The sequence below is a fragment of the Pezoporus wallicus genome, unplaced genomic scaffold, assembly GCF_028554395.1.
Source record: "Pezoporus wallicus isolate ANWC-B61680 ecotype Strahan unplaced genomic scaffold, APGP_CSIRO_Pwel_v1 scaffold_6446, whole genome shotgun sequence".
Taxonomy (NCBI): domain Eukaryota; kingdom Metazoa; phylum Chordata; class Aves; order Psittaciformes; family Psittacidae; genus Pezoporus; species Pezoporus wallicus.
The window spans coordinates 4,571,788-4,594,270 of record NW_026636264.1 but is presented as its reverse complement, the minus strand read 5'-3'; the positions used below and the strand labels follow the sequence as shown (position 1 = coordinate 4,594,270).

Here is a 22,483-nt window from a genome sequence, read left to right as displayed (position 1 = left end):
TCAACTCAAGCATATCACAGCCTGCCGTGCCAGAACAGTAGACAAACAGCGATGTGAGGCCAGTCGATGGCCTGACTGGTGCTTTCACTGTAACGAAATGTAATGTTTCTTCTCTGACTGTCCTTGCCTTTCAATGTGAATCTGTTCTTACATTTCAACTCCTTTTTTCCAGAGCGCACCAGCTGCCCACAGTGGTTTGTGCTTTCTGGTATATGCGAAGGTTAGAACTACTTGCACAGGATACAAAGCTATTTTTGGGTGACTGTTCTGTTCCTGCAGGCAGGACGTTGATGGGGACTGACATTATTTTCAAAGGTGTGTTTAGTCTGTTAGGGCAGTGCGGTCTTTCTGAGCAATGGTTTTCCAGGTGGAGTTGTTCTCTAGAAGTACGCCACTTGCCACAGGAGTTCCTTGGCGGAATCAACTCCTACCAGTGTAAATGTATCACTATTTAGGTAGAATCATTGACCTAAGTATGAAAAAAAAAAAAAACGCCCAAACCCTAAACCTGCTTCATTCTTCTGACAAACCAAGAACATGGCTTGTTTGCTTTCTCTCTCCTTTACATGTCGACATAGAACCATCAAGTCATTTCAGTTGGAAAAGACCTTTAATAGTGTCAGGTCCAACCATTAACCCAGCATTGTGAAGTCCACCATGTCCCTAAATGCTGCATCTACACGTCTTTTGAACACCTCCAGGGATGGTGACTCAGTCACTTCCCTGGGCAGCCTGTTCCCGTGCTTGACAACCGTTTCTGTGAGGAAATTTTCCCTAATTCCCCTGGTACAACTTGAGGCCAGTTTGCCTTTTCCCTACGGCTTGTAATCTGGGAGAAGAGACCAGCACCACCTTGCTGTATGATATGGTCCCCTCTGAGCCTCCTTTTCTTCAGGCTGAACAACTCCAGTTCCCTCAGCTGCTCCTCACAGGACTTGTGCTCTGCTCAAAACATCTCTCTCAACTTCTCTGTAGCTGCAGACATGGTGCCTTCATTTCACCCTCATTTATTGTAGTGATGGAGATCTGCTGTGTACTTTCAGTTGGATATTGTGCTCCAAGTCCCACATGTGATCTGAAATGCACCTGTAAGGGAGAATGTTTGGGGATGTGTAGGCTGCTGCTTTGAGTTGCTGATCTAGGACATATCAAAACAAATCTCGTCTCCTGAGCTGAGGAAGAGCCGTACAGTGTGCTTAGTTTTAATAGTCTGAAAGACTGAACACTGAAAATTAGTGACTTTGAAATGAGTGCTGTTACAGCTGTTCTTGGTGCGCAGAGCTGCTGAACGCATTGAAGAAGACAGTGCACTGTGGTTTTTGTTTTTAAGACCGCAGTCTAATATTATATACACACAGGTTAGGATTTACCCTTTGTTGCAGTCATTGATTTCTGCTTCTTGAAGGCACTCAAGAACTTACCACATCTCCTGTAGCAGGCAGTTGATATCGGCTGAGCCCATGTAAAAGTGCAGGATATATTGCACTGAACAGACGGGCCCTGGCTTGAGCCATCACTTCTGAAGGAGCAGAGGAGGTGTGAAATATGCTCCTGGCTGAGGTGTATCCCCCAGTGCTGCAGCCAGCCGTAGTGGCAGCAGAGTGCCTGGTTGCCAGCAGCTATTCACTAGCTTCTGCACCAAGTGGCATGAAGGAAATGGCCAGGGCTTCAGCTGGGAGAGAATCCAAACATGGGCGTGACTGAGCTTCACAAAGCAGAAAGGTAGAGAATAAGGCAGAAACATGTTCACGGAACCCTGTAACATCATCATTAGGGCTGCTTGGTAAAACCAGCACAAGATTGGTCTAAAATGCTGACAGAGGACCTGTTTCCAGGGGACACTGGGGATCAGTGAGTTCAAAAGGGGCTAGGCAAATTCATCACTAACCAGTGAAGGTGGATGGTGGGGAAGTCCAGAGAAACTGCCCTGACTCTTATGCTCAGCCTCAAGTGGTGGCTGTAGGGGGTGCTCATCTCCTTAGATTCCAATCTAAGATCTGGAATTCTAAATACTAATTATCCTGAAACATCTTAAAGCCCTCCCAGGGGAAAAGGACTACAGAGGAGAGGTGGGGGAGATGGGGGAAACACACCCAACTAAAACCCCCAACCAATAGACTAGAGGTAGTAGCAGATGCAGGAGGGGAGGAGGAAGATGTATGAAGATCACCGGACCAGGACTGAATCTGTAAATCGCTGGGGAGCGCCCAGCAGAGCACCCTTGTCAGTGATGACCCTCTCCTGAAGGTGAGCAAGCAGCCCCTGGCCACTGCGTCATGGGGAGGGACACAAATCCCACAGGAAAAAGGGTTTCTTCCCAATTCCTCCTGCTGTTTGGCCAGGGTGAGGAGGAGGCTGGCCTGGGCACCCTGCCACCAGTATGGGGTCATGGGGGGTGCCATGTAAAGAAGCAGATGTGGGGGAAAGTGCAGCCCAAATTGCAGGGAGATGGGCAGCACTGCCGTGTGTCCCAGTGTGCTCCTGTGCGCACAGGGAATGCTGGCGGCAATGGATTTTTGCCTGGCCTATGAAAGGCATTCTTTACCTTTTGGGGGCTTTTTTTTGCATGAGATTAGGAGATTTGTACCCTGAAATGTGTTTATTGACTCTGGGGAGGGAACATTTCTTTTTTCTTCACTTCTCTCAGCACTGGAGTTCTTGCTCAACTTCCTTTAAACTGATGTTATTTCAAGAATATCTGCTATCTTGGAGACTCAAAGTTGCAGAATAATTAGATCATTTTATTATAGTGCTGTGTTGTATCTTCTGAATTCCATGGAGTCAATCATTACCTTGCTGAAAACTGGTAAATTGCCCATCCTTGCTCATCCTTTAGCCAGGGACAGGATGCTCTGTACAGTAGTCGTATTTCAGCACTATCCTAACCAGCAGACCGTTGTACTCTAAGGAGTCAGTGGCCCACATACCAGTTAATCTGGGAAGGTGTAGGCTACCCTACAGCACAGCTATGCCATGATGTGGCCTGGACGCAGTTTGGCTTTCTGGCCATTCCTGTGCTACACCTATCCCCCCACCACAGAAAATATGTGGCCAGCTAATTGTAACTAAGGAACCTGTAGGAGCTCCCTCTTGGCACTGGCAATTGCACCACCTGCGTGTTGTCTTTACCTGAAAACAAAGCCACCTGTTCTCAGGTGAACATCCTCTGGCAGTAGGAGAGATGGACAGAATTATTTTCTTCTCAGAAGATCCTAAAAGAGCTCTGAAGACCAGAAAGCTGGGAAACCTCTTCATGTAGGACCTGCACCACGGGCTGTGCCCCAGCTGGAGATGTTGCACATCTCAGGGGTCACAGTGTCTGAAGGGAAGTACGATTCTCTTTACTTGCAGAGTCTGCAAAGCAAGAAGCTAAACACACTCACACAGACACACACCTCGTGCTTACACACCAGTTCTACTTTATTCACTACAGCATGGTGATATATAGCATACAGATACAGGTCTGAGCTACGAAGCCAAACAGAAACCACATCAACCACAGTGACTGTTTTCAGTCACTATATATTCCATTCTATAAGCAATCACTCCCCAGGTGGTTTTCTATCCTGACCTTGCACCCATGCACACAAACACTCCTTGGCTTGCTCAAGACCCAGGTGCACTATCAGCATTTCTTCTTTACTCATCCACACAGCAGGAACAGAATGGCTTGCAGTTCCCACATTACCAGCCTCTTTTTCTTTCTTGTGTGAGCTCCAGTAAAGGGCCTGTTAACATCTTGGAGGGTCCTTGTGTCTTTTTTGCTGAGATTATAGGAATGTTAGTCCTGGGGCATAAGCAGGTTGTAACCAGGCCTTATACTGCAGGAAGGGCCTTATACTGCAGGAGTAAAGGCAAAGTTAAAGAAGAGCTTCCTCTTTTTTTGTTCTATATGTTTTTTGGCATTACTTGTCTGAAAAATATCCTCATCTAACCAAGCTGGATGTCTTTCCTACATGATACATATGTATTTTCAAGGTAAAATCTTCAGATCTTCCTGAGTCAATATTTGTGAGTTCCTGTGTTATCTCTGGCTTGTACTTGATAACTTTGGCTCTAAACCAAAGGGCTGGACTAGATTGGTCAAACACTCAGACCATCAGCTGCCGACAGCCAAGGAAGCAGGGTGCAAACGCTTCCTCCATCTGTGCCAGTCCCCATCAGGCTCTTGCCATGTGTCCAGAGAAACTGTACACACACATGGAAAGCAAGAAGTATTTTAATTTTGAAAACAGACAAAATGAAATCCTCTCTCAAAGGGAAACGAATGAGAACAGAAAATGAGCTGAAGCAGTTTTGATGAATGTTGCTTTACAATGTGAAAAGAAATTACTTAAAAAAAAAAACCAAAACAGTCAAGATAGCAAGTGGATAGTAACAAATTGTTGAGATACTCCTGCTTTTCAGATGTAATGGTTGAACCTGATGATCTTAGATCTTTTCCAACTTAGTGGATTTTATGTTTCCATGCTATGTCCAAATGCTTTTTGGAGTTTCAGCTGTGGGCTGAAGTGAAGGAGTAAGTAAATGCTGTTTTACTTGGCTTGCAGACACCAGCTCCAGGGAATGTAGCTGTCAGCTGTGGGTTACTGTAACAGACTCCTCCAGGAATCAAAAGTGGCTGAGAAGGTAAGCAAAACTGATTAGAAACAAATACAGAGCTGCTTGTCCTACAAAGTGTGCAGCAGCACAGACACAGGGGACGTCATCTTGTCTTTTGAACCTGTTCTTTTGAGATGTAAAGCTCAAGACTAGGAAGGATCAGGCTTTTCCTGGCCCAGCTCAATGCATGTTGGATAGACAGAGGAGAGAGGGGCACTGTCAGGCAGGCAGCTGCAGAGATTTAATACTGGCCTTCATCTAGAAATCCAGAGCAGAGAGCATGAGGAGGGGGAAACAAAGTGTAAGACTGTGGAACCACTATGGGCATCCTGAGATCTGCAGTCAAGCAGGTATCAGCCTCTCTGTAAAGGCAGCTACCAAGTCAGCTTGCAGCCAGGTTTGAATTCTGGGGTAACAGGTAGGTATTTATGCCGGGGCCAGACAGGAGGAAGTTAATGGGAATTAAGTTGCTGGCTCTTGTGAAGACAGCACGCAGCTACAGCACAAGGGCATGCAAGGCCCTGATGCACTCCAGCACCTGCATCCCACAGACCTAGTAACTGCATAGGTGTGTTTCTGACACGGGTTCCCCGAGGGGATTCATTTCTGTGCCTCATTTCAGTTTAATGCGGACGCGCGGACTGGCCAAGGGCCGGCGGAGCGTGGCCTCACCGTTGTTTTCCCTTCCCTGGTGAAAGCAGACAACCCTGAGCGCTGGTTCCCGCCCTGCAAGGATCCTCCACGCCCCCTTCATTCCTTTACTAAGTTACTCAGAACGAAAACCAAGGTTGCCTGCCCCGCTCCCCCCGGTCCCTAATCCGCAGCACGGGAGCCGAAAGAAACCTCCCTGTCACCAGGGAGGGCGGAAGGCCCGTGGCGACGGCAGGAGCTACCGAGCACCGGCCGGGCACGCACCGACATCCCCCTCGCACCGCTCGGGCTCACTGCGCCGGGGACACTGAGGCCCGCCTTCCAGCCCAGCCGATGGCAGGGCCGCGATTGGCACCGCCTCCGGCGCCAGAGCCAATGGGAGCTGGGAGAGGGGAGGAGTGTCGGCGTCTATAGGCCGAGGAGGGGGCGGCGGTGAAGGTGACGGGGGCGGCCGGTGGCAGCATGGTGGTGGCGGCGGCGATCCGGGGGTGGCGGCGCCCGGCCGCAGAGCTGCTGCGGGTGAGGCGGCGGTGCGCGCTCTAGCCCTTCCTTTCGCTTCCCTTCTCCTTTTCCTTTTCCTCCCTGCCCGGTCCCGGCCCCGCCAAGGTCACACTGCCTCTGCGGCGGGGAGGGCCGCGCCCCCACCACCTCACCCCTGAGAGCGGCGGGAGAGAGGGCGAGAGCGATGCCCCGGCCCGGGAGGGAGCGGAGCTCGGACCGGCTCCTGCCGCGGGGCCTGGGCCGGGGCAACGGTGTTGGCCGCGGCCTGCGGGCCTGGGTGGGCCGTGTCGCCGCAGAGCCGGCGGGTCGGTGAAGACGGCTCCCCACGCTTCATCCGCGCGCCGGCACCGCGCTAAGCCGACGGGACCTTTAGCCGCGATTTTGAGAGTGGCTTTTTTCCACTGCCTCACGACCGGCTGTCGCGACGGGGGCGCAGCCGCTGGGCAGGGCCCTCCCCCGGCTCTGCAGCCCGTTCCTTCGCAGCTCGGGGCCCTGGAGGGCCCCTGTATCCGCCTGTTACCCGGCGCAGCGGTGGGGATGTCAGAGGCCTTCAGCTGCCAGAGGCTTTCTCTAGCCAAGGCCAGGAGAGGAATCGCGCAGGGCCATCAGAATGGCGGCTGAGGTGCGGTGCTGGGTGCTCCTGCCCACGCCTGCCCTGGGGGGGGGGGGGGGGAAATCTGTCTTTTGTTGGTTGAAGGTTGTCAAATGAAGGGAGAAACAAACTAAATTCCCACATTGTGGATACAATGGCAGAAGGCATTCTTTGATTTATAAAACTGGTGGTGTTTTTGTGGTGTCCTGAAGTGGTTATTTCTATTAGTATTTATCTAACCGTAATTCAGTAATGACCAGAAGTCTCCAGTGTACTGAAATGTTGTCTAAGGAAGTGGCTAACAAAGTGGTTTAAAGCAGTAATTGAAAGATCATTCTGTTAACATCTGTAACAATGCCTACAGATAGACATTTGTATCTTTACACTGCATATTTAGATAAATCTAGTAGCTGGTGAATTAGCCTGCTCAGTTGATTTGTCTTTTTTCTTGGTTATGTTATCTTTTATTGCAGCATTCTGAGTTCGTTATCCTCATTTTTGTTCATGAAACACCAGTGAAATGAAGCTGTAGATGCAAACTGCTACTGTTTAAAAAGCAGTGAAGTTAATGTTAGGAATGAATAAACCAAAGTCCAGAGAAGCAGACAGAGGGACTAGTAAACTTTTCCAAGACAGCACCACTCACTTCCTGGTTTAGACATACATTGTATGTGCATGTAACAGACTTGGCCAAAATGAATTGGGTTTTGTTTTTAAAGGAGTGCCTGTTTATTTTTCAGAGAGTTTTTTATCACAGATGTTATGGTAAAATAACAAGCCTTTTAAGAGAAGTGTTATGATTTTTTAGCTCAGTATTTTTCCAGTGTTTTTTAGATATTATTTTTTTAAATAATGACTTCTATGAAAATGGTACATTACTAAAATGTCATGGCACTGCCTTTCTTGATGTGAAATTCTGAGGACTTTCTTCTTTTCAGGCTTTGAGGTACACAAGCCGTGGCTATGCATCACAACGTACTTTAAATGTAAGTACAAAGCATCTGATGTACATTTTGACTGTTATAAATCACTGGTTTAAATTTGCTTCTTAATCAATGAAGTTTTTTTAAAAGTTATCACCAAAAAAACCCTATTGAAAACAATGTAACTTGTGCCCAAGTCACACTTCAATGCAAAATCTGGAATAAAAGTCAGATTTCTTTTTTTATTATGGCTTGCTAATAGTTAGATAGTGTGGGACAACATTGGCCAAAGTGTGTCAGCTAACTGCTGTGTGATGCAACTATTTGCCTGTTCCTGGAAAACACAGCTGATGCCAGCTGACCCCTTTAGGTTATTTGAATGTTGTCCTGGAACTTGGTGGTACAATGTAAAAGATGAGGACAAGTATGTTACTATCACTGAAGTTAATCATGATGAAGAAGGGGTTACAGAACCAGGCAGCCCTTCTTAGTTTACAACAGGTATAATTTGTCTCTTTATTTGCTTGTTTGATGCTTTTTGTAGAGTTTCTTTTTCTTGGCCTTTCTCTCTAAATAAAGAACTCGTGGTGAGATGCTGTAAAGCTTTGTGTCTAACTTCCACAGAAACCAGCACAGCTGGGGGTCTTCATTGCTGCTTCTAAATAGCTGTCTGGAGCAGCCAGAGGTCAGAAATGTGTATCATCTTGATGCCAGTTCCTCATGCTGCTCTCGCAGGGTTAGCAGGTGGACACGTTGATGTAGTAAAAAAGCAAAGAAGCAAATTAAGAATAAATCTGTTTTATGGGGCTACTAGGTATAGAGCTGAATGTCGTACCGTGTCTTAAACTACTGCTTATGTGTTTTGCTGGAATCTGGGCTTTTGGATATCTCCCAGGATGGAGACTCCACAACCTCCCTGGGCAACGTGTATTCAGTCACAGTGAAATGTTCATGGGAAAGCTCATGTGTGTCAGTCTGTGCCCATTGCTTCTGGTCCTGTCACTGGGCACCGCTGAAAAGAGCCTGGCTCTGTTCCCTTTGCACCCTCCCTTCAGGTATCAATACATGTGGGTGAGGTGCCCCTGAGCTTTCTTTTCTGCAGGCTGAACAGTCCCAGCTCTCTCAACCTTTCCGTGTGTGATGGATGCTCCAGGCCCTCAATTGTCTTAGTGGCACTTAAACTCTCTCTCTGTAGTATTCCCAGGTCTCTCTTATACCCGGGAGCTGAGCACTGGACACGGTACTCAGGTGTAGCCTCGCCAGAGCTGAGTAGAGGGGAAGGATCACCCCCCTGGCCTGCTGGCAATGCAGTCCAGGATGCCGTTTGCCTTCTTTGCTGCATGGGCCCTTTGCTGCCTCATGGCCTTGTATGCATGTTGGTGGCAAGAGCTCATGGCTCATGTATCCACCAGGACCCCAAATACCTTTTCTTCCAAACTGCTCTTTCCAGCTGGGCAATTCCCAACGTATGTTGGTGCCCAGGGTTACTCCACACCAGTGCAGGACTTTGCTCCTTGACAAACTTCATGAGGTTCCTGTCAACCCATTTCTCCAGCCTGTTGAGTTCCCTGTGGATGGCAGCACAACCCCCTGGTGTATCAGCCACTTCTCCCAGTTTGGTATCACCAGCAAACACTGCCCATCATTCAGATCACTGGTGAAGATGTTGAACAGGGGTGGACCCAGGTTTGACCCATGGGGAACACCAGTAGTTACTGGCCTACAACCAGACTTTGTGCCATTGATCACCACCTCCTGGGCCCAGATGTTCAGCAAGCTTTCAGTCCACCTTACTGTCTGCATACCTAGCCTATGCTTCATTATCCTCTGTATGAGGATCTTCCAGGGGACAGTGTTAAAAGTGTTTCTGTAGTCTAGGCAGACAATGTCCACTGCTCTTCTCCCATCTACCAAGCCAGTCATTTCACTGCAGAAGAAGGTTGTTGGGTTGTTTGAGCATGGCTTCCTCTTTGTGAATCCACGCAGATGACTATCTTCTTGTTCATGTTCCTGGAAATGGTTTCCAGCATTAGTTGTTTCATCACCTTCCTGGGGATCAAGGTGAGGCTGACTGGCCTGTAGTTCCCTGGGTCCTCCTTCGTGCCCTTCTTGAAGGTAGCAGTAATGATTGCTTCTCTCCAGTCTTCAGGCACCTCCACAATTGCAGTCACCATTCCAAGATTATTGAGAGTGCCCTTACAAAGACATCAGCCAGCTCCCTCAGCACTTGTGGGTGCTGCTGAGCAGGGCCTGTGGATTTATCTATGTTCAATTTGTTTAAGTATTCTTCTTAAGTATTCCCTGACCTGATCCTCTTCTTCCAAGGGTACATGTTCCTTGCTCCAGCCTCTCCCTGGTCTGTGGGGCCTGGGATTCCTGAAGGCTGTACTTGCCAGGTAAAAAAGGCATTCAGTACCTCATCCTTCTCCATGTCACCACGTCCCCTGCCCCACTCAGCAGCAGGCCCAACTTTTCCATAGATGCCCTTTTGCTTCCTTGATCCTTATGGAAGCACTTCTTATTGCCTTTGACATCTCTTGCCAGATTCAATTCCATTTCAGCTTTTGCTTTCATAACTTTGTCCCCGCATACTTGGACAGTATCTGCCAGGTTTCCTGTCCCTGTTTCCACCTTCTGTGTGCTTCCTTTTTGTGTATGAGTTCTTGTCATCCATGCAGCCCTCTTGGCATTTTCACCTGACTTACTGCTTTTTGGAATGGACTGCTCTTGAGCTTGGAGGTGTAATCCTTGAACATGAACCAGCCTCTTTGCCCTCCCACCACTTTGCTCCAGAGCCTTTGAGACTCTTGCAGGCATGATCTCTCTGAAGCTGAATGCACTCCAGCTGTTCTGTCACACCAAGGACAAGACCCCACCCCATTGTCTTCTCGCCTGTCTTTCCTAAAAAGCCCATATCCTTGCATGCCAGCACTTCAGCCATGGGAGCCATACCACCACAGTTCCACGGTCCCAGTGTTGGAGTCCTGTAGCTGCACACTAGTCTCCTTATATTTATTTCCCTTGCTGCAAGCATTAATAAAGATTTATTTTAGTTCTCTGAAATACTTGCAGGATAAAAAGGGAGTTGTGAAGTCAATGAAAGAGTAAAAGTTGATATAGTTAAAAAACACTGGTACGTATGTGCGTATGTGAGAGACACTGTGACTTCTGCTCCATTCTTCTCCTCTTAGGAGGTGGTGATAGCAAGTGCTGTAAGAACACCAGTTGGATCTTTCCAAGGATCTCTTTCATCACTGCCAGCCACTAAACTTGGTTCCATTGCAATTAAGGGAGCAATTGACAGAGCAGGTATATGTAAATGTTTTATTTTGTGGCAAACAAGAGCTCAAGTGGCTCCAAACAGTATCAGTGTGTCTTAAATTGCTTGGTAAACTGAAGGTTCTGGTTTTTTTTTGATGCTGTGGCACTCTTAAGTCTTTATCCACAAATGATATTTAAGTAAAGTGTTGGGCTTTGTTTCAGTCCGAATTAAGTGCTGCTTCTCAGAGCAGAATATTGCTTAGGGATATCTGTGCTAATCTAAATCTGAATAAAGATGCTGATTGTTTTTCTTGTGTGGTTTTTATGACACAACTAAGCTGATGCAGAGGCTACTTGCTGCTGAAACCAGCGGCCCTTCCTTTCCCTGCCCATTTTTTCCATGGGCACTTCTAGGGCAGCCTTGTGAGTACATTGATGGATTCAAATTGGCAAAAAAGCCTTTTGGGGGGAAAGGAGGGCTAATTTTCTATACATTTGGCTCTTCCTGAAACAGCATATTACAGGAACTTGGACACCAGGGTTGTTGCAAGAAATGCAGTGGGAGAGCAGGCCTCTTGGCAGCTACCTGTGTCCTTGGCTTGCCCCTGTTAAACAAACAAACAAAACTGTTTCTTTACATGTAATTGTGGCAGGTAGAAAGTTTTCTGCCTTTAACCATGGAAATTGAGCTTCTCAGGTGATTAGTGAGACTTGGAATTGTTTGCTTTAGTTAGCTAACTGTAGCTTGTTCTGTAGGGTAACAAAGAAATTCTTTCCTGCCGGGTCACCAGTTCATCATGGCTCATGAACATGAGGGTAGTGTTTTGGGATGCACCTAAAAGGGTCCTGTGTATTGTTAGTACACAGGTTGGACATGGCATGTTTCATCAGTCTTTTGTAGAAAACTTCAATGGGAGGGTTGGTAGTAGGGAGTTACATCTTCTCTGCAAAGAGTCCTGGCTGGAAACAATTTTGTTTTATAGGTATCCCTGCAGAGGAAGTGAAAGAAGCGTATATGGGTAATGTCTTGCAGGCTGGACAAGGACAAGCTCCAGCAAGACAAGCAGTCTTGGGTGCAGGTATTCATTCTCTTGATACTGGGTTTAAAGGTTTTCTGTCTTTCTGTAGACAGTGTCCATTACTGAGCTGCGAGTTAAAGCAGAGTTGCGCCCAGACTTTTTCCAAAACAGCCTGTTTATACTTTTCAGTCTTTAATACTCCTTAGAGGCGGGGGTTGGGGTTTCAGGAGGAGGAATAGTTCTGGAATCGCTTTGCTGATATTCTCGTCTCTCTGATTCTTCACTTGCTTGCCCCTTCATCAGGAGTCTGTGTTGGAAGGGGAGAAACAGGATTCTTCAGGAAAGATAGTAACTAAGGGTGAGAGTAGGGGAATTGCCCTGGCAGGCTAAATAGTGCAAGCTGGACACCCTGGGCTTAGATAAAAATTGGTCCCACATGAAATATTGCTTGAACATCAGTAAGGTATTAGTCTACCCTTTAAATAATACAGTTGTTTGTTTGTACAACTTCTTTACTCAGGTCTGCCAATCTGCACTCCTACTACAACTGTCAATAAAGTCTGTGCTTCAGGAATGAAATCAATCATGATGGCAGCACAAAGCCTGATGTGTGGGAGTCAGGTAGGTGAATTCTAGTGCTGGATTATGGAAGAAACCCACACAACTGATGTTGTAGATCCTGTCTTACTAATGAGAGTGATCTTTGATTTGGGTCTGTCTTTTGTCTTAGGATAAGGAAGCTAATTAGCCAGATTCTGTTTTGCTTATGCAAAACCTGAATTTTATAGACACTTAAATGTGTTTTGGTTTAAGGCAGAGAAAAAAAGAATAAAAAGAAGAAATATTAAAGTTAGGAAATTGTCAGGTGTATTTTTTGAGCTGAGCAGATAAAGTGGATTTTTTGAGGGGCTGGGAGATATTTACATGTTCTTCCTATTGCCCTTCTCCAAGCCCTTCCCCAACCCCTAAAACATAATTTTCAAGCTTTGTAGTTTGCAAAATTGAAGATATCTTTATAGATTTGATTTTTGCTGAAGCACATTTAATCTTGACATTCAGACACTTCTAACACTTCAGTAATTTCAATATGCATATTAAAGCAATGTGTTTCCAATTACATTAAAGATGTTTTAGGCTTTTTTTATTGTTTTAGAAGATGTGAAATCTATTGTTGCTGATTGAGCATTTTCACTGAAGAGGTTGATGGAAGAGAATTGCCTGTCTCTGTCAACTGTGTTCTAAGATGCTCAGTACGATGGGGAAAATAGTCTTACTTAATGGGACGATGGGAGAACACCTTGTTCAGCAAGCCACTAAATGCTGTGCAGCAAAGTGTGGGAGAAGTGTGAATGTGAAGAAAGACATTGCAGTTTTGTGTTTAATTCCATACTCAAAGCATCTTGGCAACATCTCCCCTTCCCTGAAGTGAAAGTATTGTCAGTTCAGTATGTATTTTTGGTTTATAAAGTAAGTGGTTTCTAAGTGAGAAATGTACTTACTTTTTGGTCTTTGTTGTTTAGAACAAAAGTATAGTATTTAAGTTTTCTTGTCCCTTCTGTGAAAATAACAGTATAGCTGAGGTAAGCAGCTGGTTCCACCCCCCCCCCGCCATGGGCAGGACACCTTACACTAGACCATGTCACCCAAGGCTCTGTCCAACCTGGCCTTGAACACTGCCAGGGATGGAGCATTTACCACTTCTTTGGGCAACCCGTTCCAGTGCCTCACCACCCTTACAGTAAAGAACTTCTTCCTTATATCCAATCTAAATTTCCCCCATTGAAGTTTTAACCCATTACCCCTTGTCCTATCACTACAGTCCCTAATGAAGAGTCCCTCTCCGGTCCTTGTAGGCCCCCTTCAGATACCAGAAGGCTGCTATGAGGTCTCCACACAGCTCCTCTTCTCCAGGCTGAACAACCCCAATCTTCTCAGCCTGTCTTCACAGGGGAGGTGCTCCACAAGACAAAAATCCAGTTGTTCTGCCAGGGTGGGTTAACTGTCTTCAGCTGTTGTTCCTGCTGTTTCTTTTTAAATGCATGAAGATTCTTTTCCCCTTTCTCTAAGATTCCTCAGAAATATAAATAATCCATTTTTAAGTTTTTGCTAATATTTGTCTCTACAAGAAGTTACAGAGAACACACTGCATTATTGTTAATTTAAACTTGTTTCCTTTGAGCAGGATGTGATGGTTGCTGGTGGAATGGAGAGCATGTCTAATGTTCCCTATACAATGAGCAGAGGATCAACGCCTTATGGAGGAGTAAAGCTGGAAGACCTGATAGTAAAAGATGGGCTGACAGATGCTTATAACCATATCCATATGGTAAATATTCCTGTACACTACTGAAGACCTGGTGCAGCTTTAAAGAGCTTGCTTATGATCATTATGAAACTGCTTTATTTAGCCAACCTAGAAATGAGGAATAACTTTATCAGAGAAGGAAAAAGTCTTCCATTTCCAGGCTTCCTGTAAGAATTGTAATGGAGGGATAGACAGAAGACACTGTGTGTTAATATTCATTTGTCCCTGATTGAAGTCTGAATAGCCTAGAGCAGGGATTAAAACAAAAATAATCTGCAACTAATATATTGCTGTTGCTCTGTCTTTGGGAGACAGCAGTCAAGTTACTTGGTGTCTTTGAGGGTACGTATTTGGTACAGTTCAGGAGGCTGTCCTATTTTTTCCCCTCCCGCAATGTACATATATCTTCTTTTGGAAGGTTTGAGTTGGCTGATAAGCTTATGCATCACATGGCAGCAACTGCAAGTTCAGGCTGGGTTTGGAAAACAACTGATATGAAGGTAGTGAAGAACAAGCACAAAGGAAGAACAGTTTGAAAAGAGAATGACTACTTTCAGTTTATGAGTATTTCTGACCTTTGCCTATAGTAATTCACAACTGTGGGACATTACTGACTGCTTTGTTAGTGTTTCTGCTGGTGTACAGGAAAACGTCTTGGAGAATATTCTGCTGTGATCCATACATTTCATAGAACCATAGAATAGTTAGGGTCGGAAAGGACCTTAAGATCATCAAGTTCCAAACCCCCTGCCATGGGCAGGGACACCTCACACTAAACCATGTCACCCAAGGCTCTGCCCAACCTGGCCTTGAGCACCGCCAGGGATGGAGCATTCACAACCTCCCTGAGCAACCCATTCCAGTGCCTCACCACCCTCACAGTAAAGAATTTCCTCCTTATATCCAATCTAAACTTTCCCTGTTTAAGTTTTAACCCATTACCCCTTGTCCTATCACTACAGTCCCTAATGAATAGTCCCTCCGGTCCTTGTAGGCCCCCTTCAGATACTGGAAGGCTGCTATGAGGTCTCCACGCAGCCTTCTCTTCTCCAGGCTGAACAGCCCCAACTTTCTCAGCCTGTCTTCATACAGGAAGTGCTCCAGTCCCCTGATCATCCTTGTGGCCCTTCCCTGGACTTGTTCCAACAGTTCCATGTCCTTTTTATGTTGAGGACACCAGAACTGCACACAATACTCCAGGTGAGGTCTCACGAGAGCAGAGTAGAGGGGCAGGATCACCTCCTTTGACCTGCTGGTCACGCTCCTTTTGATGCAGCCCAGGATACGGTTGGCTTTCTGGGCTGCAAGTGCACACTGAAGCCAGCTCATGTTCATTTTCTCATTGACCAACACCCCCAAGTCCTCTGCAGGGCTGCTCTGAATCTCTTCTCTGCCCAACCTGTAGCTGTGCCTGGGATTGCTCCGACCCAGGTGTAGGACCTTGCACTTGGCATGGTTAAACTTCATGAGGTTGGCATCAGCCGACCTCACAAGCATGTCAAGGTCCCTCTGGATGGCATTCCTTCCCTCCAGTGTATCAACCGAACCACACAGCTTGGTGTCATTAGCAAACTTGCTGAGGGCACACTCAATCCCACTGTCCATGTCAGCGACAAAGATGTTAAACAAGACCGGTCCCAACACCGATCCCTGAGGGACACCACTCGTTACTGGTCTCCAGCTGGACACTGAGCCATTGACCACAACTCTTTGCATGCAGCCATCCAGCCAGTTCTTTATCCACCGAGTGGTCCATCCATCAAATTGATGTCTCTCCAATTTAGAGACAAGGATGTCGTGTGAGACAGTGTTGAACGCTTTACACAAGTCCAGGTAGATGACATCAACTGCTCTACCCCTGTCCATCTGTTCTTTAGCCCTATCATAGAAGGCCACCAAATTTGATACAGGCCTCACTGCTTCTATGTGGGATTGTATTTGTTTTGCATTATAGGGTACTCTGGCTGGACTGTTGGTTGAAATCCATTCCTGCGTTTCAGCTAGAATAGGTTTTGATTGTGAGGATTTCTATAGGTATGGAGGTAGTGGCTTTGCTAGCTCCTGTATGTGGGGAGAGACTCTAGGAGTTGGTTTTAATACACAGAGTTTTAACAGACTGGGGCAATACTTCAGAACCTTTTGTCTTTATAGCAGCTGCAGGTTGCTCAGAACACCTTAACAGTCTGTGTGATAATATCCGGGAAGGCCCACCCAATGGCATTAAGAACTGACTCTGGTCTGTGCTTTGGCAATAGACTAAGCTGCTGGTGCCACAGAGGCTTAAAGTTCTTGAATAACTGCATAGAAGTGAACCTGCTTGTTTGAGGAATGTGATATTAAAGGTTTTTTTCTCGATTCATTGAGTTTTCTACAGAAATTAAAGGTGAAACCTTTAAAACCTGTTAAAGAACAAATCCTTCAGGTTGACTGAGTGCCTTTCGGTTTTTGTCACCAGGTATTTAGGCAGTATTGGTGATGAATAATGATTGTAAATTATCATTGTGCTTGACCTGCACATAACATAAGATTGTTTCATTCTACTTGCTTCATTCCAGTTAGTTGCCAAAAGGTATATACATTTATTTGTACAGTTTTTAGAGTATGAGACCCTGAAGGCTGATCAAGCCCTGTGTGCTGAGCTGTTCTCTTAACCTTTGGAATAGGCAAGCTAGTAATGGAACGAAAACACCAGTAAGATGATGTGAACAGAGTCTTTTGTGGCTGAACAAAGACCTTCAGCCTCTGAAGATGTCAGCCCCACACACTTTACAACTTACTTTGCATGCAGTTTTTTAATTAAAAAAAAATGGGATGGTTCCTTCATGGAACCAAATTTAATAATCTGGATCCAGAAAGCATTTCCTTAATCTGAAGATTGTGTTCCAAACCCAAAAGTTACTGTTTGATTATGACTATAAATTAGAAGTGGACACCAGATATTAGTCCCATTCAGTTCTGGAAATCTGCTGTTTGAGTTTTTTCAGTTACATTTTTACTTCCCATCTCCAGAAACACCAAACCTAACGTGCCTGTTTTTTTCCAAGGGCAACTGTGCTGAGAACACTGCGAAGAAGTTCACCATTTCACGTGAGGAACAGGACTCTTATGCCATAGGCTCTTACACCAAAAGCAAAACCGCCTGGGATTCAGGAATACTGAAAAATGAAATTGTTCCTGTCACTGTTTCAAAGAAAGGTACCATAGGAAGGTGTGATAGATGAATAGTGTCTCTCATCAAAGGCTGTAACTTTGTATTCAGTGCAAAGTGTGGTGTTTAGATATGCGGATCCCAGGAACACTGATTTTGGATTAGCTAAGAGTTCTGTTATGCAGGCATTCTGGTGAGCTGCAGGCAGTGTCATCTGGTTTTGGTTTCTTTAATGTTCTTTAGTGTTACATGCCGTATCTTCTTCCTCTTTTATATGGGTGGAACACTGGCTATTGAACATAGCTAATACGGCTTGAGGACATCTGTGGTTTAATTTCCATTGTAATTACCATAAAGATGTGTTCCTTGTCCCTTTCATTCAGCCATTGGGAATTATAAATGGATTTGCTATGAATAAATAGGATTAAGGACTAATATTTTTTCTTTCAGTTTTTGACATGCATTTTTACATGTGTTTATGTTTTTTTTTAACTGAAATAGGTTGTTTAAATAAGGCAGCATTTAATCAAAGTACTATGTTGGAATGTCTTAATAATGGATTGTTCTGTGAAATAGTAAACCAAATCTGAATTTCAGGAAAACCAGACACAGAAGTAAATGAAGATGAAGAATACAAACGTGTTGATTTCAGTAAAGTTCCAAAGCTGAAAGCTGTTTTCCAAAAAGAAAATGGTAAATATGGTTAAACTGACTGCTTAATTCCTTACTGAGTGCAAGGATTCTTTTTTTACAGTCCACAAGAGTCCAGTCCGCAGAGCTTGAATGCTGAACAGTAAGTAGTCCATTAGCTTTCAAATATCTGAGATAACCAGCTGATGCTTCACCACAGCATCACTTAGTTTGGATTAAAAGGTGGTCCAAGAACTTAAACCAGTGACAACCTCTGTTTTGGACATTCACTGTAACATGACTGGAACAGATTGGTTTCTATGTAGCTATTGCCTTCCCCTCTACCAGATGTAAGCCCTTGTTTCCGTGGCAGGTGGAGTGCCTGTATAGAGTTCATAGAATGGTTTGTGTTAGAAGGGACCTTAAAGCTCATCCAGTTCCAACCCCCTGCCACAGGCAGGGACACCTTCCACTAGACCAGAAGTTTCTTTCAAATGGTAGCTCCAAGCCCCTGTGTTCAACCTGGCCTTGAACACTGCCAGGGATGGGGCAGCCACAGCTTCTCTGGGCAACCTGTGACAGGGCCTCACCACCCTCATAGTAAAGAATTTCTTCCTAATTATCTAATCTAAAACTACCCTTGTTCAGATTAAAGCCATTCCTCCTTGTCCTGTCACTACAGGCCTTTGTGAAAGTCCCTCTCCAGATTATCTTGTAGGCCTTTTTAGATACTGGAAGACTCTTACAAATTCTCTCTGGAGCCTTTTCTTCAGGCTGAACAGGCCCAAGTCTCTCAGCCTGTCTCTATAGGAGAAGTGCTCCAGCCCTCAGAGCATCTTCACGGCCCTTCTCTGGACCAGTACCAGTTGCCAGTACCAACTTGCCACTTGTTCACAACCATTTTTGAGTTAATTCAGTGTTAATGGCAGTAATGCAGCTGACACGGAAGGGATGATCCAAACCACCACCCACAAATAGATGTAATTTACTTGTTTAATCAATTTCCAAAAAACCCCAAACTAAACAACACTCATTTTTAGTAAACTCAGTGCAACAGGTATCACCATATTGTCAAGACCTTGTATTTAAGGGCCTAAGGTTACAAAAGTTGTTAACAAAATGTATGTAAGTTGTATTTCGCTTTCTCCTCAGTTTAAACATTGCTTTACCTGTTCCAGGAACTGTTACAGCTGCCAATGCCAGTACTCTGAATGATGGAGCAGCTGCTTTGGTGCTGATGACTACAGAGGCAGCCAAGAGACTGAATGTCAAACCACTGGCACGGGTAGTAGGTAAGAGGTAACTTTTCCTGTCTTTGAGTACAGTCCTGGAAACAACTCCCATAGTTTACTGTCTGACTGGGAGTCCTGCTCAGGTGGTTACCTGATATCCCTGCAACAGAACAGGTGAGCCCTTGGGCATGATGGCCACATCTTCTCGGGACAGCTCTGGCAATCTCAATTGTTGCGCCAGCAGCTGTTGACCATAAACAGAATTTTCTATATGGAATAACATTAAAAATCTGAACACGTTATTATGTGGCTCACTTAAGGCACTAAACTTCAGCTGTATCTATTTTTGGGACCATTCTGTTCAGAATTTTTCTTAGCTGGGTTTGCTGCTTGCACAAGTAAAAAACATGTGTGGTAAAAACCAAAGGTTTTGAAATAGCTTTTGCCATTTTCCCAGCTTTTGCAGATGCTGCTGTTGATCCTATTGACTTCCCCATTGCGCCTGCATATGCAGTTCCCAAGGTAGGAATAAAACTGAGGGGTTTCTGAAACCCAGCAGACTTCCTTAGCACTGATCATTGGCTCATCCCTCAGTGGATCTTCCTCTAATTAGGACTGAAATTATTACAACATAAATACACAGAACACCTTTTTCAGAGGTTCATTTTATCACTCCCTACAGCTACCACAAAGTGTGTTGTAGGGAGGTGGGGGTTGGTCTTTTCTCCCAAGTGACAAGTGATAGGAGAGGAGGAAATGGCCTCAAGTTGCACCAGGGGAGGTTTAAACTGGATATTAGAAAAAAATTCTTCCCCAAAGGGTGACCAAGCATTGGAACAGGCTGCCCAGGGCAGTGGTGGAGTCACCGTCCCTGGAAGTGTTCACAAACAGTGTAGATGAGGCCCTCAGTGACATGAGTTAGTGGTGGCCTTGGCACTCCTTGGGTAACGGCTGGATTCGATCTTAAAGGTCTTTTCCAGGTACTCTGGATTCTATGATTCTCTCATTGATTGGCTGATTCTTGATTCTATGGTTCTGTGGTTGTTTTATAGTGCTTTCACCAACCTTGGGCTTATTTCATACTTCTGAAGCTTTGCAGCTACTATGGCTAAATAGACAAAATGAATAGCCAAGTTCAAAAAGGAACTGAAGGCAAGTGTGTGGTCTGAGGCAACACTGCACCAGTTTAGATGCACTTTCTGTACCAGTGGTCTTGGTGTGTGTGTGATGAAAACATATTCTTAACATAAGGTACTCCCCACTTCTTTTGTGAAAGCTCAAGTTTGTGCTTCAGTCTCCCAGTTTTGCTTTTTCCCATCTGGCAAAGAAAGAGGTTGCAAAATGTGAACTTGAATCAGACTATGGACAGCCTGAGTCACCCACTTCAAAACTGACCTAGTTACTTCTGTAATTATCTTCCCAATCTTTTAATCAGAGTAATTATTTCTGTTGTTATTTCTAGATTCTGAGTGAGACAGGCCTGAAAAAGGAAGATATTGCAATGTGGGAAATCAACGAAGCATTCAGTGTTGTGGTACTGGCCAATATTAAAATGCTGGGTATTGATCCACAAAAAGTAAACATGAATGGAGGTGCTGTCTCTCTTGGACATCCTATAGGGTAAGCAGAGGAGCACTGTTTTTACACACAGAGGCACTATTTTCTAGCCATACTGCTGACACACCTTCATTTTCAAGTGTAATGGAAGCAGGAAGGGAAACAGAAATTGGCTGTCAAGTATGTAGTGACTTAACTCAGGCACTGCGTGTTTCAGAGTACCTTGAAAAGAACAGAAGCCCATTTTTTTCTTCACTGTTAGTTATCACCTACTTTTACAAGGAGCTTGCTTGTTACCACAGCTGTGTGGGTTTAGGAAGTATTAAAACAAAATCACCATTAACATGATAGAATAAACCATCAAGTAGATAATCAAATTTACAGGTAAACTTGTGAAAATAGTGAAGGATATGGGTACAGGGACTTGTATTTTTCCTACCTGAGCAAAGTGAAATTCCAGGTCTTGCCAAAGCATTTTTTGGCAGTGCTCCAAGCACCTGGGGCAGCAGATGGGGTGGTCTGGGGGATGTTGGTGGGTCATTTGAGGTTGCATCCTCTGGTTAGAGGAGTCACATCACCTGTTGTGTCCTCAGCAGTTGTAACTTATGACTTGACTTTATCCCATTAGTTCTCCCTAAGAGTGATCATGCTCCACTGTCAAGGCATGTAAGGAAACCTCTAACTAAATATAGGTATGAAGTAACTGTGTTATACATCAGGAACAAGCAGGAGTACTTCATGGTTCATAAAATGCTCTGGCCACAACCTAATCCCGCAAGACATAACGACATCTCTGCAATATCAGCTTCTGAGAGAGGAATATGGTTTTGTTTTTTTTTTGTCTTAAAAGCTAATCTTGTCAGTCTAATGACACAATTTAAATATCTGATTTTACACATTAGGGGGATCAAAGTAGGACACTGCAGTGTATCGAGCGAGTAAGAAACTGATGTTAATTATTACTATTGTTTGGTTTCTGTGGTACATTGACTACTGTCTTTGAAAGAGCCTTGCTACCTGTAGACCTACTTGATAACATATGGTGGTTTCCTTTTCCAGAAGAAACTTTAGATAAACCAGAGTTTTTGTTTGTGTGTATGTAACAATCTTTCTGGTACAGCTTGAGAAAAATAACCTCTATTGCATCTGCATGGAGGTGAAAGGGGTTTTCTGTATTTTTTCCCCTCCAGTGCATCACTTCTATGTTCTGCCAACTGTCCTGCAGAGGTCAAATTAAGAATTTCCTTTAAATTAAGCTATATGCATTTTTTTTCTTTTATTTAGAATGTCTGGAGCCAGAATCGTTGTTCACATGGCCCATGCATTGAAACAAGGACAATATGGCCTTGCAGGAATTTGCAATGGTGGAGGAGGTGCTTCTGCAATTCTGATACAGAAGCTGTAGGCACAACCAGTGCCAAAAACAAAGCTGTAAATGCTCTCGGATCAAAGCATGAATGGTACCTGTTACATCTTATTCATAAATAAGTGGATGAATTCCATAACTGCTACTCTAAAATTTCTTAAGCTATCATTCATACAGACAACTGAGCTTTTACACTGAGTTAAAGTAGTAAGTTTTTATACAGTCAAAAAAATGTCCAATTATGTTAATGGCTTGAGACCTGACAATAAAGAATGTTTGTTAACTGTGGCTCCCTGTCACTGATGTATGGTTTCTCAAGTGCCACTGAAAAGGAATGCTCTTGGTAACTCAGTTTGTGCTGTTACTGCTTTTTTGCAGTTTTGTTGCTTGATTTTCTTAACTACTGAGTGATTCTCATGGAAAAAGTAACTTTACTCAAGGGTTGGGTTTCTACTGCTATGTACCTTGAAGCCAAGTCAAAGAGCCCTACTGTAACACTTGCTCCCCTGGGGGCAGCAGCAAAGCAAAGTAGGAGAGACAATGTTGTAAATTACACATGCAAGTACGAACAAGGGCTGAAGATGCTACTGCTCCATATTTATTCATATAAACCCTTGTGATGTCAGTTCTCTCAGCTGTTTTCAAATAGAGGCAGACTGGGACTGGAAGAGTACAGTTGCCCTTACTACTGCTTCC

At 44.7% G+C, this 22,483-nt stretch overlaps 1 protein-coding gene across 1 annotated transcript; it reads left to right on the top strand.

Annotated features, from left to right (window-relative positions):
- The first annotated feature begins 5,657 nt into the window (after positions 1 to 5,657).
- Positions 5,658 to 22,075, top strand: ACAT1 (acetyl-CoA acetyltransferase 1). The gene is made up of 12 exons (XM_057399721.1): positions 5,658 to 5,772; positions 7,285 to 7,332; positions 10,461 to 10,578; positions 11,514 to 11,609; positions 12,070 to 12,170; positions 13,732 to 13,875; positions 16,899 to 17,049; positions 17,600 to 17,695; positions 18,811 to 18,924; positions 19,322 to 19,386; positions 20,327 to 20,484; positions 21,706 to 22,075. The coding sequence occupies exons 1-12, from the start codon at positions 5,716 to 5,718 to the stop codon at positions 21,824 to 21,826; spliced, it is 1,269 nt and encodes a 422-aa protein (XP_057255704.1). The 5' UTR covers positions 5,658 to 5,715; the 3' UTR covers positions 21,827 to 22,075.
- The last annotated feature ends 408 nt before the right edge of the window (positions 22,076 to 22,483 follow it).